This window comes from Atta cephalotes (assembly GCF_000143395.1).
Source record: "Atta cephalotes unplaced genomic scaffold scaffold00005, whole genome shotgun sequence".
NCBI lineage: Eukaryota > Metazoa > Arthropoda > Insecta > Hymenoptera > Formicidae > Atta > Atta cephalotes.
The window spans coordinates 8,614,140-8,631,563 of record NW_012130069.1 but is presented as its reverse complement, the minus strand read 5'-3'; the positions used below and the strand labels follow the sequence as shown (position 1 = coordinate 8,631,563).

General features: G+C 28.9%; 2 protein-coding genes and 1 pseudogene across 2 annotated transcripts; all 3 read right to left on the bottom strand.

The window, feature by feature from the left end:
* Nucleotides 1–423: 423 nt before the first annotated feature.
* Nucleotides 424–3,963, bottom strand: LOC105626474 (annotated as a pseudogene).
* A 2,724-nt stretch (nucleotides 3,964–6,687) lies between these two features.
* Nucleotides 6,688–11,964, bottom strand: LOC105626473 (odorant receptor 22c-like). The gene is made up of 6 exons (XM_012207775.1): nucleotides 11,714–11,964; nucleotides 11,178–11,505; nucleotides 9,332–9,562; nucleotides 7,923–8,036; nucleotides 7,561–7,716; nucleotides 6,688–6,738 (listed from the first exon to the last, which is right to left on the bottom strand). The coding sequence occupies exons 1-6, from the start codon at nucleotides 11,962–11,964 to the stop codon at nucleotides 6,688–6,690; spliced, it is 1,131 nt and encodes a 376-aa protein (XP_012063165.1).
* Nucleotides 11,965–12,943: 979 nt separating this feature from the next.
* LOC105626471 (odorant receptor 22c-like) lies at nucleotides 12,944–14,415 on the bottom strand. Its single transcript, XM_012207773.1, has 5 exons — nucleotides 14,239–14,415; nucleotides 13,754–13,984; nucleotides 13,455–13,568; nucleotides 13,070–13,225; nucleotides 12,944–12,994 (listed from the first exon to the last, which is right to left on the bottom strand). Exons 1-5 carry the CDS (start codon nucleotides 14,413–14,415, stop codon nucleotides 12,944–12,946), a joined length of 729 nt encoding a protein of 242 aa, XP_012063163.1.
* Nucleotides 14,416–17,424: the final 3,009 nt, after the last annotated feature.

Below are 17,424 nucleotides of genomic sequence, written 5' to 3'. Positions count from 1 at the left end.
GTTTTTTAGACTTTTAGGCAAGTTTTAAAGACATCCTTTTTAAGATGTCTTTAAAGAAAGTTTAAGAGACATCTTGAAGACGACTTTTTTTAATCATATAATAACAGATAATATCATATAATAATCATATAATAGCAGAAAGAATTTTTACTGAAAAAGTTTAATTATTTTTAATTATTTAATATTATGATATTAAAAAAGTATAAAGGTTCGAATATATATATATATATATGCGAGTAATGATCATGAAAATTTAATAAATACTTTATTATATATTGTGGAAGGTAAATTGTTACATTATGCCTACATTTAATTTGCATAACTATTATCGATTCATCACAAAAATCGACAAGAATCATAAGAACTAATATCTTTAGTAGCAAATAATAGTCATCTACACGCTAGATGGGTCGCCTTTGAACTTCAATACATCGCGTGTAATACTGACACGTACGAAACAGAAGCTTTTTAAAATCTAAAAAAAATTATATCGAATAATAATAATATAATAATGCAATAATATATCAACAATAATAATAATAAAATGAAAAGTATATAAAAATAAATTTATAAATAAATAAACTGTTTATAAATAAACTGTTTTTTTTAAATAATCAAAATGTCTCAATAAAAAGATTCAATAGACAATTAAGTTGAACGATTGTCTTGAAATTATTTAATAATTAAAGTAAATCGTGATTCTTCAGAATAACATCAATGATCAGTTGATCCATCAAGAAGAGAATTTTATTAACAAACAATTCAATGTCTTACATTCGTGAATCCCTCTAGCGAGGTCCATAATATTTCCAGCAGTAATGGTAAGTCTTCTTTGTGATCTCAATATTATAAGCAGGACGAGCTTACTCTTCTTGGGTGTAAAATCATACCAAACTGATTTATAAGCTGCATCGCTGATCATTTTGCTCTAAAAAATAATGTTGCAAAAAGATTTTGTTGTCAATGAGATAAATAACATAAATTAACATAAAAAACATTTTTTATAAAAAAAAACAATTCAAACATAATTTGATACAGAAATCGTATACTAATTACCACAAAAATATATTCTCGTCAAATAATTACGGTAAATTATTACATAATTGACGTTAATTTAAGTATAAATTATTAAATATTTAAATATAATGTAAGTATATAATAAATCATCATTATAATTACTTAAATAATCAATATTTAATACGTAAAAGCAAGATGTTTTTTTAATGAAACTTTCATATGATCTAATTGTATAATATTTATTATACAAATTCGTATTATTATTACGGGGGCACTGCAGTATATTTACATTGAAAAGAAAATGTCTACCGATTTTCCTTTTCACACTGAAAAGAATAGGAAAAAGAAAATTTAACTTCTCATTTAAATAGTTATGCGTTCTCCATGAAAAAGATGCAATTGCCATTATTTAAAATCATCGCACAATATATATTTCGTTCAACGAGAGAATAGAATCGCGTAAACTAATGTCTCTACAAAGAGAATCAAGTAGAAAGATTTCAATTGTTCCGACCTTGGCAATGAGGTATTCTCCGCAAAAACAGAAAATAAATGCTTCTACCGCAGCAGCTATATAAAACATTATAGCTTTCATTGGTGCCATGCCATTAACCGTATCCGAATTTTGCGTGTCGATTGATTGCAACATATTAACTTGCGATATAAATCACTACTATTGCAAAATGAACATCATTTCTTTATACTCTTTACTTTTGGCAAAGGATTATTTATCGTTATAACCATAAATCCTATGCAGCAGATTAGCAATGTGCTCGACATGAATTGAATTGGCGCTATATAAGAAAAGATTTTTTCAATTTTATCTGAAAACATGATGATCTTCTGATGCTTGCCAATCACTTCTTTCATATTGAAAGCTAATTATTGATCGTTCATTTCGGAAGAGATATTCTTTAATATATCACATAAAACCTCTATCTGACCGCTCGTATGAAGAATCTGAAAACGTATTTTCATATTTTTATAAAACGGTAATAAAAATAAATAGAAAGAGATTCCATATTATCATAAGATAATTATTCAGAATAGGAAAGTCAGCTCCAATGACCTTGACCTTGACGATATTGTCAAGGTCATAATCCTGAGTGACCTACAACAAATTTTAGCCGTCGCTCGTCATTAGTTAAAAAGTTATTAACAATCAAAATTAGTAATTATTTACTTGAAAGGTCAGATAATTCTTAGCAGGGAGAAAGGTATAGAGTGAGAGGTACCGAGAGAGAGAAAGAGAGAGAGAGAGATTAACGGAACAACTTTTCACGCGAAACGAGTTCCACTTCACCTTCACCGATGCCAAGGGACGTTCGACTTTCCACGCGAAGAGAGTTCCACTTTATCTCCCTCCTGTCTAAAGATACATGACTTTCCACACGAAGAGAGTTTCACTTTCCAAAGAGCGTTTGATTTTCCATACGAAGCAAGATCTACCTGAATGAAAAGTCGTACGCTTCTTGATAGACAAGGAGATGAAGTGAAACTTGTTTCGCGTGGAAAGTCATGAGCCCTTTGGCAAAAGGTGAGTAAAGTTGAACTCGCTTTGCGTGGAAAGTCATAAAATATTTTAAAACAGAAAATATCTGTTTTATATAGTATAACTGAAACATTATTTTTCAAATTTTATTTGATAATAACTGCATAACAAATAATAAGTAATGGCTAATACTTGTTGGAGGTCACTCAAGGTCATGACATTGACAACATATGTCAAGATCAAAGTTATCGAAGCTAACTCCCTATTTTAAATAATTACCCCTATATACAATGGAGAATATATTAATGGAGAATATATTAAAAACAGGAATAAATATTAAATATTAAAAAAGTAAGAAACATAAGATATTAAGAATAGAAGTTACATATTACGCACAGTAGATGCAAGTAAGATGTAAAACATGATATAGGATATAATATGTCTTATATATCTAACATGTTTTATATCTTATTTGTATCATATATGTTTGTATTATATGTATATATATTTAATCTCTCTATTCCTGATTTTTAATTTTTTTAATATTTAATATATTTATTTCTGCTCTAATTTTTTTTAATAAATGTGTAGAGTAGTAATAAATCACTCACTTTGCATTCAGTAAGAATCTGATGTACGCTTTATAATCCTGTCAATTAAAATTTAAAAACTATACACAAAATAGAGCACAAACACCGTTTAAGATAAATATAAATACATGTTTTTGATGTTTTGATAGAAGAAAAAGTAACGAAATTGTGAATGTCAACAAGTATTAAATACAATTACAGTATAAAATACAATTTCGAACGATAAAGATTTTAATATTTAAAATTATATAAAATTATATAATAATTAATTATTGCAATTTAAAGCCAAATAGTAACTAGAGCATTTTTTTAAATAAAAACATTTATAATTGGTAAATAATCGGTTTTATTTAACATTTTTCTTACATGTTTGCAGTTTCCCTACTTTTCTCTACGTTTATAATCTGTTAGTGATGTTAATGGTGATAAAAGTACAATGTTATATGAAAAAAACAATAATTAACATCATGTGTATCGAGCAATATCTCTTAAGTGTAAATCTAAAGATATCAAAAAAAAATTTTTCTATCGTATATTGCACTGACTAACGTAATGAGCAGACTATTAAGTATGCCGGTCGTAGTGGAAGCTGCCAATTGATGAAAGAACTCCAGACCTATAATAAGCTCGTACAGCGGCGATTCGTTGCACTGCACGACGGAAGTTGTAGCTTCAGTGTGAACACACGAACAGGCGTCTCAATTTCATCATCATCGTAATCGTCAGTATAGGATGCAAGCACCTCAATGCCGAAGCAAATAAACGATGCCACATGGTAACATTGGAAATGCGTCGTGATAGATTTGCCTTGCTCATCATGATGTGCATTTCGCTGCTGGTGGCTTCCCTCCAGTCTGTAGCCATCGCAGCTAAGAAAATATACTGCGGCAGTTTATTTTATCCATATGAATAAACAATTAACATTAAGTGGAAACACAATAAAATGGAAAAGGGTTCTGGAAAAGAAACAAGTCTAATCTTCCAATATATGTTTGATGATAAATGAAGTGACACATAAAATACAACGAAAAATATGGTGGTAAACTTAGCTTCATCTACATATTATATAAATATTATTGCAGTTAGAGATGGTGATGTTTGTATTATCTAAAATATTATCTAAAATATTTAAATTAACTAATTAAAGCAATTTAAGTCTAGATTAAATATATCATTTTTTTAATTTAAATTTATATTTCAAACCAATTGCAAGTTTTATTGAAAAATAAATGGAAAAATAATTTTTTTCTCTTTATTTAAGAGAAAAAAGATATTGCGGTAAGAATCATGATTTTTAAAAGCGATCTGGATAAACTTGATTTCCATTTTTTATTGCGTTAAAAATATTATCTTACCGACTGTTGAACCATAAAATAATTAGTTTCAGGGACATCACACTATACTCTGGTGACACTTAAACCATCCATCAACTGCGACATATCATCAGTTTTAAAGTGAATAACAATCCACCATATTGGAGACTCTGCACTATGCCGATGGTCAATATCCAAACACCGAAACAACAAGGCACACGGCGTATTAGGCCAAAATCCAATTCTTCGAAGAATTCGAAGAACCGATTTGCACCACGAGAGCAACAGTATTTGTAGTCGTCATGCTACCGCGTCGTAATATCTTATAATTTTATAGCAAAATATAATAATACTGATATACCAATGTATATTTACTGTTATATAAGATTTGGCTAGGAATTCTATATCTGCGATATCTGAAATGTAATTTAGGATACTTATCGAAATTGTTAACGTTTTAAAGCCACAAAAATCACATTAACAACAGTATGATTTTAAGACGACTCTAGAGCGGCAACTTGAGGGACTTGCTCACGCAAGTTCATTGGCTGAACGTAGCTATTGCAAAGTAATTACCGATCAATTGCAATCAACTGAAAACAAAAATTACGGTAATTTATGAAACAAAAATTGCAGCAATTTAACTATAATTATACTGCACGATTGCAATTTATTTAATGGTTAATCTTACTCTTTCGTAAAAAATGTCGCCGATGAGACAAATTAGTTGCTTCAAAAATGCAAAAGAGTATTTCTTCTTACATGCACGGGAGTAGTTTTAGAATAATAGCTCTTTCAAGAAAAGTATTAAGAGGATCCTAAAGGCGCTTGTATTACTGACTAAACATACAATTTTCATATAACAATTATCTTTCCTCTTTTACAGATTCGAAAATTCTTTTCCAGAATTAAAGTATACACATTAATATATGTTTGTGCCAAGAATTTCAAATAGTTTCAAAAGAGATCTTCTTTACCCTTAATCCATTATGATTAGAGCTGTCACGTCGTGACATTTGCTTTGTATAAAAGCTGTGCAATCTGTATTTACGAAATAGTAATTCATAGACTAGTAGTTTCCACAAAGAAATAATTTGGAATTTTTAAAATTGAATTTTGGTCCGGTTGCACCAACATTACTTTGACTTTAAGCAAAACTTAAAACTTTCTCTGTCTCATTCTAAAGCGAAAAAGAGATAGAGACAGAGAGAGTTTTAAGCCTCACCTCAAAATCAAAATAATATTGGTGCAATCGGACCTTAGACGTTTATTTAAAAGGTTAATGTTATGCGAAAATTTATGTGTATATGTTGCATGAGTGAGTAAGATATTAATATGTAGTGATATGATGTGTCAATGACATTTAATTGTTTATGTGTAAGTCCTACTTACACTATAACTAGTTGTCTTTAAGATTTCCTTTCTTAAATGTATTAAAAGACATAAAATATCGAGAGAAATGTAAGCAATAATGTAACAGTCAATATATTGTACAATCGTATCTCTTTGCATACGAAAGATTATTTTCTTAACAAAGTTATTAAATATTATTAAATGAAAAAAGATATAATAGAGTACAAAAAATTCATACTCGATTGTTAAAAAATCATTTAACTGTTAGAATATAAAATTATTACATCTTCACTTAATCGATTAAACAATTTCCATCATTTTCTGTAACATTCTAGTATAGAAAGTGCACGATTTTTTATCAAAAACTTAAAAGATTTTTAAAACCTCGAATAGGAAATTCTTTTCATTCAAAGTATTTTGCAATGCTCTATTCAAGTGATAATCTGATAGACATCAGAGAATATCAGAAGAACATCAGAGAGTACAACAAAAAAAATCCTAATTCAGCTTTCAGAGCTTGTGCTGGGTTTGTCCAAAAGTTTGATGAAGTTATAAAGACTACGTCATTGTAATGAAAAACGATAGTCTTTCAATTGGCCAGTATCATATGTTTTTCATGGATTGTTCCTTCCAATTATCTAACTGTTAGTTAATTATATCTCCAAAAAATCTTGCTCAAAAAAGGATTATTTCCTAATAATTTCACTATATCAAAAATTTTTTAAGAGTATAAAATCAGATTTTTCTTACGTATAATAATATTAACTAAAATAATAAAAGTTTAATATTCTGTATCCACGACGAATGTTATTAAATTATTATAATTAGTTTATTATTAGTTTATTTTTAAAAAAAATAAATGTTACTTTGACTTTGTCGTAGCGCGTATACACAATCCAAAATATATGCAGTTTTCTTTGTATCAATACATTGCGTATAAAACAGATATGTATGACGCGGAAGCTTTCAAACTCTGAAAAATTAAATAATACGCAATTAATCAATTTACTGTTTAAATTAATCGATAAAACAAAACATTATCATCATTATTATTGCAAATAATAAGGAAATGAATAATAAAATGTAAATTATATTTATACATATCTTCAGTAATTACATACAATATAAAATAAGTGAAATACTCGAAATTGCTTTTACTTCTGATATACTGTTAACTGTATACGTATCCTTAAACTATTGTGATGTTTAAAATGTTAAAATTTAAATAATATTTAACTCTTCTCTTATATACATATTTCTCTTGTATACATATTTACATATGCACATTTAGAAAAAGAAAAGATGTCTAATTTTGACTTGAAAATAATGCGTTATAAGATACATCGAAGATGTCAAATATGAAAAATGGAACATTTCTTAACATTTCCCACAATAAAAACAATATAATATTAACATCAAATGTATATTGCAATATATAGTTATAAAATTAATTATTCAAATGTGAGTTATTATATCGATGATTTCTCTAACTATTGTCCAGGTGTTAAAAATTATGAATTTGCATTATAGCATCGATAGCTTATATTTATATATTTATATTATTTTTGATCGACTAATTGTAAATTATGTGTGTGTCTGTGTTATAATAAATGATAGAACTACAATTTTTAATTCACGCAAAAAACAATTAAGGAAATCATCGATATAATGACATATTATCTGAATAATTATTCCATTTCATAATTATAGATGTCTATATTGCAGTATAAATATATTAATTTATGTTATTAACTTATGTAGCTATAAAAAATTCATAATTTCAATGAAATCTTACATTTGTGAATCCTTCCAATGATAAATCCATAAACTTCCCCGCAGTAATTGTCAGACGTCTTTGCGATCTCATTATAACAAATAATAGAATGCGGCAATCCTGAGGCTTAAGAGTATACCAAACAGATTCATATACGGCATCGCCGATCGTTCTGCTCTGAAATGAGAGTCAGGTACATGTGGATGAGATGTCCTCAGCATGTATGTTATACTATATTATCAATTTCTTATACAAGTAATAAGTAATAGATATAAGCAATCTCTTTATACAAGTCCAATCTTTTTATCAACAATTTAATAATAATTTTTTAAACAATTTTATATGGAAAAAGGAAAAACTGACTAATGATTTTGTATACTCACCTTATTACTCAGATATTCACCAGCGAAACAGAAGATAAATGCCTCCAAAGTGATAGCGATATAAAAAAACGAGGTCTTCACTAACATTCTGATTCCTTCATCTGTGCCCATCGACTGCAAGTTAAAAAAACAGTCAGAAAGATGATGCGCTATAAGCAGACATCTCAAATACACGAGAAGCAAGCGGATATCTCCCACTATTGTGCAACTTGTGAGAGCTTTGTGTGAAGATAAAGGAATTTGAGGATATCCGGTCAGTTTTATAACATTTCTATAAATAAATAAATGAAGTCATGCTAGTACATTGAGAGAAAAATGTTTGGTATTTGTAATTATAATTACATATTACTATAATTATGATTATTTCTGCTATAATAATAACAGTAAATCATATTTTTTATGATTGTCTCACAATATAACTATAAAATTATAGTCACTTGAATCATTTTTATGGTAATGTCAACTATTTTATGATCATAATAACTATAATTATAGTCATTTTAAGTTGCCAACTATATACATTTGTTGCTAGAACTATATACATAGTTACTGTTATTATTATTATAGCAGTAATAATCATAATTATAGTATTATATAATTATAGTTATAAATACATTTTTCTCTCAGTATACATTCATATAGAAATTTTTTAACTTGCTCTCTGCTTGCGGCTAGATAATGGACATTCATGTTTATCATGTGGTTTGCATGAACATGATTGAATCTAAAACTATTACCATTTCCAATACCATGAAGTATTTCCAATACTCGAAATAAAAATATGTATAAATAAACTAAAATAAGAGTCTAAAAATAAATATTATCATTTCTTTCCGATTAGGTGAATAAAAGTCTACGTTCAGTGTGTGTGCCTGTGCAAGTGTATGCATAGATTTTTATACAGAATATCCAGTAAAGACTATAACAACATTTAAGAGTAGATTCCTAATATTTTAAGATGAAGATCCTAATATCCAAAGTTTGGATCCTAAGATCCAAAGTTGAGACTATAATAATTTTTTAATTATAAACATTAAAATTAGCGAATCATATCATCTAAAATTCGCGCGTTTTATGGTTATCATTTTGCATTGTACCGTACTAATACCATATCGTACATATGTTAAATGCGCGAACTTTAGACGGTATAATTCACTGACTTTAAATGCTTATAATTCATAAACTATTACAGCTTCAACATTTTAGTACAGGAATTTATGTCTCAAAATAATCTTAGAAATCTACTCTTAAGCGTTACGATATTTATGGGATACTATGTATAATATATCTCCGCGCATTATAACTTTTTATAAAGCAGTGCATTAGAAAATTTTCAAATGTGATATTCAAATATGGTACTTTAAAAAACGAAAATTCAAACAAAAATTCAATTATAAATATCAACTCACAGTTACTATGAGGAATCCGATGCAACATATGATCAAGGTATTCGACAAAAATTGCATTAGCGCAATGTGAGAAAAAAGACTCTCAATACTCTCCGAAAAAGCGATAATTTTATGATGTTTATTAATTAAAGATCTCAATATGGTAGCGGGAAAATTATATTTATTATTCTTAAGGTAAATCTCTTCCACTTCCTGTTGCATAAGATCTATCTGTCCACCAATGTGTAACATCTATATGTATTAATTATTTTATTATATGACTACTAAACAAAAGTACTTGCTTAAACAACAAATATTGCATAAATATAATTTTTAATATAATTTAAATAATACTAATTTTATAACGTATACATTTATTGATTATCATATTAGAAAAAAGTGCTGCTAAAATCCTAAATCTTAAATTGTTTTGCTTAAAAGCAATATTATCTTAAAATTATTTATAAATCGAATAATTTCTAATTTCATCCTTCATCTAGTCTAAAATTAAAATGAAATCATCTTTATTTTATCTAAAATATCATTATTTATCTAAAATAAAATTTATTTAAAATATGTACTTTTATATGTAAATTATCTTATCTAAATAATTTTAAGCTATCTAACTAAGAGAAACACTGCTTAACAATTTGTCTCACAAGTAGCGAAAAATGATGGCCAAACTGTCCGTTTCAAACTTCTTTTAGGTACTACGATATCTTTAAAATAAATGGAAACGCCAACTGGCCCGCAGTAAAACATTAGAACGAAACAAAGCGTAGTTGCAAGGTTTTGTTCTCCTCACTATTATACGAGCAGAAACATGAAACAACTGGAAGTGAATCCCAGCTCTGCGCGGAATCTAACATAAGAGCCAGTATTCGCATGCGTGAGGATCGTAGATCGAAAGCACGAACGAATTACAGCGACACCGATGGATTTATGTAAAAGAGGGGATAAGGTTGAGACCTGCGGCCATCGATCACTGTTATAGATCGAGAACCTGTCGATTCGGAACGTCTCACGCATACTATCATTTACATTTTGTATCATATCATGCGCTTTAACTTCTCTCCTATCTTTCTCTCTCGCGTGCAATTTATTTTTCCTCCAGTGTTTTTCTTAAATTCTTGTGTCATGCATTTATTACGATTTAAATAACGAATAGAATTGTTTTTATTTCTTTGAAAACTTTTAATTAATTGAATAAATTTCTCTTAATTGTTTGTTTAATATAACTGATATTTCTGCCATTTTTTGAAGAAATTAGAACATTGGTTTATTTAAGTACTAATTAATTTCATTTATATTTTCAATATAATCTTTTTTCATCTTTTGGAATTGTGATTCTTAAACTTTTTTCTTTTTTACTAATAATAAACAGAAAAAAACACGATTTTAAACATATAATTTTTTTGTAAATCGTCACACACACACACACACACACACACACACACACACACACACACATGTATGTACAATTATTACACGTGCATAATATTTGCTGTAATTGCTTATTATTATGATTTTCATCTGTATAACTCTCCAGAAAAAATATCTTTTTTTGATAAAATATTTTTATTTTACAGAGAAAAAGAAAAATTACTTCTTATTATTATAATGGATTATTTTTAAATATTATAGAAATTAATCGTGCACTATAAAGTTATAAAAACGGCATGCCAGTATTCATAATCAATCTTTATTTTAAGACCATTTTAAATAATACCTTAAGATTAATATGACGCTGCGATTAACTTGACATCAAGACAGTTTTAAATAAAAATCGACTATGAATATCGACCATAAGTATTGCACTGAATCAAAATACAAGAAGAAAAATTATTGCGTTGTTGGTTGCACTCACCAAAGTAACCATGAATGCGTCCAGCATACCTATGGCGGAGGCAACTGCCATTAAATGAACGAATTGCACGCACTCCACGATCTCGTAAATTGGCGAATTGCAAAATTCGAACGGCAACTCCATTTTTATCAACAATTCTCGACAATTGCCATTGGTCTGTTTGCGAAAGTTAATAGACGCGGTACTGTAAAGCAACACCGCTGTAGAGTAAACACCGATGGTCACTTTTGAGCAGCGATGCGCAAGGATCGCCTTGTCGATCATAGCATACATGTTAGAATACTCGCTCCAATCGTTGGACATCGCCGTCAGAATATCAATAAATAATCTACAATATAATACCTTGCAACACTAATCTATATTGACGACGTAACGCAACAAATGTATACTTCCATTAGCTCGTTAAAAGAAGAAAATCATAAAATAACCTTATTGCTTGGCAAGTGACGCGCAAATCATTATTATCCTTAATTCCCGTAGAATCAATCTGAGAATATGATGTTTTATAAAATTAATATGTTATAGAAAACACATACCGGTTATTAATCCACAGAACAACCAATTTGAAGAAAAGAAGATTGTATGGCAAAGTAGTGCTTAAACCATCTATCAAATTCGGTAGTTCCTTGATACTAAAGTGTACTAGAAGATAATGATACTGGAAGATCAGTCCTGTTCCCATTACCAATGTCCAAAGCAATCTGAAGAAAATCGAGGAATTCGGCCATATTCCAGTAAGACGGAGGCCAATTTCGACTGGTCGACTAACAGTGCTAGTCGGTATCATCTTGCTTAAAAATCCACGTTTTTTTATCTCTTCGTTGACGAAGCCGGACAAAACGAGCGTAAGTTCCTAACGAGACTTCCGTACGATCGCTGCACGTACTTCCCAGAGAATAAGCTTCAAGATATTAACATGAAGATTGAATGCTGCCCCACCTTAAAAGCCGCCAACCAATCGCGAACGTTAAACGTGTATTTTCGTCATGTGCTTAGGAATGCAGAAAAAAAAAGTTACTACGATCGAATGATGATTGTAGACCTCGACGAACAAAGAATCGATGAGAGCTATTTCATCGTTTCCCGAATGGGAAAATCGCCTGTCGCCATTATTGCGGGTGATTTACTTTAAATATGCAAGAAAATATTATAGGGAAGAAGTTACAATGCGACAGTCGTCTTGAAACTAACAGCAAAAATCGCCAGAGTGACTATCATTAATAGAAATTTCTGAAGAAAGTACCGAACATAAGTTTTCGATCATGATACTAAATTTTCGCGAATGATGGGTTGATATACATAAGGAAATGCAACAGGCAAAAAATAATTCAACTTTGTATGTAATTTTCGTTCAGATGTATACGACTTAGAGTCGAGAGTCTAAGACCGCCAATAATACTTCACTACATATAAGCTGATATATATATATACATTGTTATCCAATGGATCCACATCCATTCTGGATAAGAGAATTTATATAAGTATTTTAATAGAACTTTGTATTATACAAATAATAAATACGGCAAGGTAAATGCTGTTTAATGTATTTTTAAATGATATTTATACATCCTTATACTGATATTTATATACCCTTGTTCTCAAAATAAAAATTTATAAAAAGTATGAAAACGACAAGTGAGTAAAAACATAGGAAAATAAAATATTTACGTAGCACATAATAATTTAAAATTAAATAATAGACGTGTATAATATGCAAACATATATATATGTTTATATAGACTCCGTAATTGATATCCTTTTGTTGATCAAGACATTGCAAGTAGCACCGACACGTAAGAGGCAGATGCTTTCAAAATCTGAAACATATAGAATCATTTTATATTAGAAAACAACAATCCACTTCCATAGAAAACAGCATTTTTATATCTTACAGATGCAAAAACTTCCAACGATAAATCATTAAATTTTCCAATTGTTAATGTCAGTCGTTTTTGTGATCTCAATATTAAAATTAATAAATTTCTACTTTCGCTAGGTTTTGCATTGTACCAAAGAGCCTCGTAAGCTATGTTTGCGACTGATTTGCTCTGCAAAAATAAAAAGAATGTTACCAATATAAATCGTGCCGTTAAGATAAAACATTTAATCAAATCGTTATAGATTATGAAAATAAATCGTTATAGATTATGAAAAATATCTGCTCTCTGAAAATTATGTTATTATATCGAAATATTAGTACAATAAAAATTATCTGCATAGTTAAAATCTATTTATATGTATATTACTAATCTTTACAGCAAAGTACTTGATTTAAACCTTATTGCTAAGATATTCTCCAGCAAAGCAAAAGATGAACGCCTCCAAAGTAATAGCGATGTAAAAAAATAAAGATTTCAACAACATATTAAATCTTTTGTTACCTTCAATCGACTAAAATGTTGAAAAAAAGATTTTATTATACGTACATATTGAACATTTATAATTTGAAATATATTGTTAATTTAACAATTTTTTATATAATCTTTTATATATATATATATATATATACACACACACATATGTGTGTGTGTGCATATGTACATGCTTGTTTAACACGAAATATTTAATAAACTTACTATCAAGATGACAAATGCTATGCAACATATGACAAGCGTGTTTGTAAAAAACTGCATTAACGCAATATTTGAGAAAAGATTTTCGATATTATTTGAGAATGCAATGACATTTTGATGCTTGCGGATAACGGCGCTCTTCGCGTCCTTATACGATTTATATTCATAGTCTTTTGAGAAAAGTTCAAGCAATCCTTGGCATACAATATCTATCTGCCCGCTTATATGAAATATCTAAAAGATGTCACATTATAAAAATGAACAAACTTTTGTAAATACAAATAAGCAAATTTTCGCAATAATACTATCCCCAATCACAGTTTATAAATCAATCTATAAATCCTGAATATTTAGATAAAATAATTTAGATTTTCAAAATCAACTTACATATGTGAACTTATATTAATTTTAAAAATCATCACATTTACATGCTACAAGCATTTACATGCTATTTAATATTCGTCTTGAAACTAACGTCAGAAACTTACCAATGTTATAATTAGTGCATCCAGCATCCCAATTACCCAAGCGTTGCTCAATAATTGTATACATTGAATGAACATGACGATTTCGTAAACAGGAGAAAATTCATAAACAAAGGGAAATTCCATCTTAAGAAAGAGCTCTCCTCTGCCGGACTCACTATTAATGCTGTTAAATTCCATTATAACAGAAACATAAACCACAACAGCAATCGAGTATACTCCGATAATTAACATCGAACAACGATGAGAAAGAGTTGCTTTATTTGTCATAATGCGTACATCGAAAGCGACAGTATGGCAGTTACGCCAATCTCGTGACATCGATGTCAAAATATCGTTAAATAATCTGAAAAAATTGTCACTATCGCATATCATGTAACAAAATTAATTCCGATTGGAAATTACAAAAAAAAAATTGTAATTACGTAAATTTTTTATGTTACATATATATATTTTTTATTTTATTTTATATATATATATATATATATAAATTATTTATTTTACATATATATATGAAAACAAAATAAATAATTCTCAATTGCTTTTCCGTCAATTTTCTACCATAAAAAACATGTTGCACATTGACAAATAATTGTTTTAAGATATATAAAAGTTCAACTTGTATCAATATATATAAATGAATTTCTTACCTTTGATTCTGCCAGAGGATAATTAGTTTGAAACAGAGCAAGCTGTAAGGCAGCGTGGTACTAACGCTGTCTACCAAATCAAGAAAGTTAGCAGTTTCGATGCAGGCGACGATGTATTTAAATTGGAATGTTTGAGCGAGACCCAAGGAGATTGTCCAAAAAGTCCGAAATAAGATGTTATGAGATCCCGGCCAAATCCCGATAGCCCGCAGCCCGAATTCAACCGAAGAGCTTATGGTTGTTTTAAGACCCATTTAACTTCCGATTATATAGCAGAATGACTCTGTCCGGTGTATTTGATAGTAAGCTTCTTTTAATGATCCTCTAATAGCAATCGAAAAGTTATCACGTTATTATTGATAGTTCGATACGTAGAAGTATCTTACCACTTGCCATGCAACGTTGAGTAATCCTGAAGAATTCTAGAGAGTTCATCGGCCAAGTACAAACCCAGTGATCGTCGATCGGTCGAAATTATGCATCGCACATATACCTAGTATATCGTAAGAGAAGAAGAAAATTACGCGACACTATGATTTCAGGTTTGCCGAAGAGAAAAAAATAAATCATAGGTAATAAGTTTTGTTCTTTCATGTCTTCGAATGTCCCCTGTAGGTATGCTTTTGCAATATTATTTGCTTTAAAAATGCAAAAGGCACGTTTCGGGTAAGCTTATGCTATCATGATGCGCTACAGAGTTATAATTGAAAGTAAGCGTGGCGCAAGGGAGGGAGTATCGAATATCTTTGACAATCGATGCACGAAGCATAATGCAGTGTTCTGTGTTCAGTATTCGAGAGTGAAGATTTCAAGTTGCTTTATATCTAGTGTTGTGTACGCTGTGTTTTAAATAACATTTTTTTACTTTATAACAATTATTAATTAGTAAGTTTATTTTCTCAAAGAAAAAAAGAGAAGTGTTGATTGATGTAATTGCTTGCTATATGTAATATATATATATAATAATGTTACAAATAATTTTGTTGTAAATTGGCCTCTTTTTCTTTTCATTTTTTTATTAATTAAAAAATTTATGACTATTCTGAAAACAAAATGAATAGCAAAAAATGAAAAAGTTAATTGCATAAAAAAGTGTTTTAACATAATATTTATATATAACATTTGTATATATGTATAATTTTTTTCTACTTTTATTTAAGATAAACTCAATTCAAGATATGTTTTCCGCAATGATTTAATTTTTAAAAAAAAGATCCATATTTATATAAGGTTTTTATAATTTTTTGTACATTTTTAATATATGGCGTGTAATATCAATACGCATAAAGATAAACAATTAAATTTTATGTTTTTGTAATTACGCGAAAAAAGTTAGCATAAAATAAACATTATGTAACAAGAATATGATTTTTTTTATTAACTATAAGTTTTGTTGATTAATAAAAGTTATCAATTAAGTTACGACAGTGATGTTTAAATCCTAATGCTTAAATATTATATTACATATAATCACTGCTATTATTTAAAAAAATTCCATTTAAAAAAACTCTTACGCTTGTAAAAGCCTCCAGAGATAGGTCTATGAATTTTCCGACTGTCAATTCTTTCTTTTATTAATAAAAGCAAGATTTTACTCTTTGTAGGCTTTAATTTATCAAACCAAACTATATCCCATCAAAAATGTCCATAGTATCACAGTGAATAGGACATCTACACAGTAGGACATCTATATGATACATTTGGGATATTTATCATATTTATCATACCGTGTATGATGTGTTCCCCGATTTATAAACTTATTCTAATAGCGTTTTCGCGCCTGACCGGGTTTGCATCAACCTAGGTTAGAAAATGCTTTGCTATTGGATGACGTTATACGCTCTATCAATAAGAAAGTATGAAACGTCATTAGTTTAACACACACAGGTTGGTGCAAACCCGGGCCGAAAATATCATAAGATAAAAAGAAAAATAAAACTAATAATAATAAATATTAAATTTGTATAATATATTTATAATATATTTTGTATAATATATTTGTGGGACAGTAGATGCGACAATTTGATGTTCATTTCTTCACATCTGCTATTTATTTCTCATCCCACTTACATCAACGCAATTCCAAATTATTCAGAGCTGTTTTCAAATTTCAACCAGAGTATTCAATCTACAATCCAGATTGTAGATGTCATTTTATCCTTGTTGCTCACCGAGTGTTAAACAAGGAAAATGAAGACCAACATGCATGGTTAGTCTTCAAAATCAAAGTTATCATAATAAAATTTTACGAACTATTTCATTACAATTATTTTCACGTATACTCGGGTTTACAAGTCGATTTAAAGTCGATTGATTTTTTGATGTCTACTAAATTTTCTATTGAGCTTCGAAAGAAGCAGCCTAACTGCTCCTCGCCCTGATGAAAAATTGCAAAGCTCACGAAACATTGGCATTCCAAAAATGGACACGGAGGAAATCCGCGAAACGCATAATCTTCATATAGCTAACATTTTTTAAGCAGTATTTAATGTAGATATATATATATAAATTATATATATATATATATATATATANATAT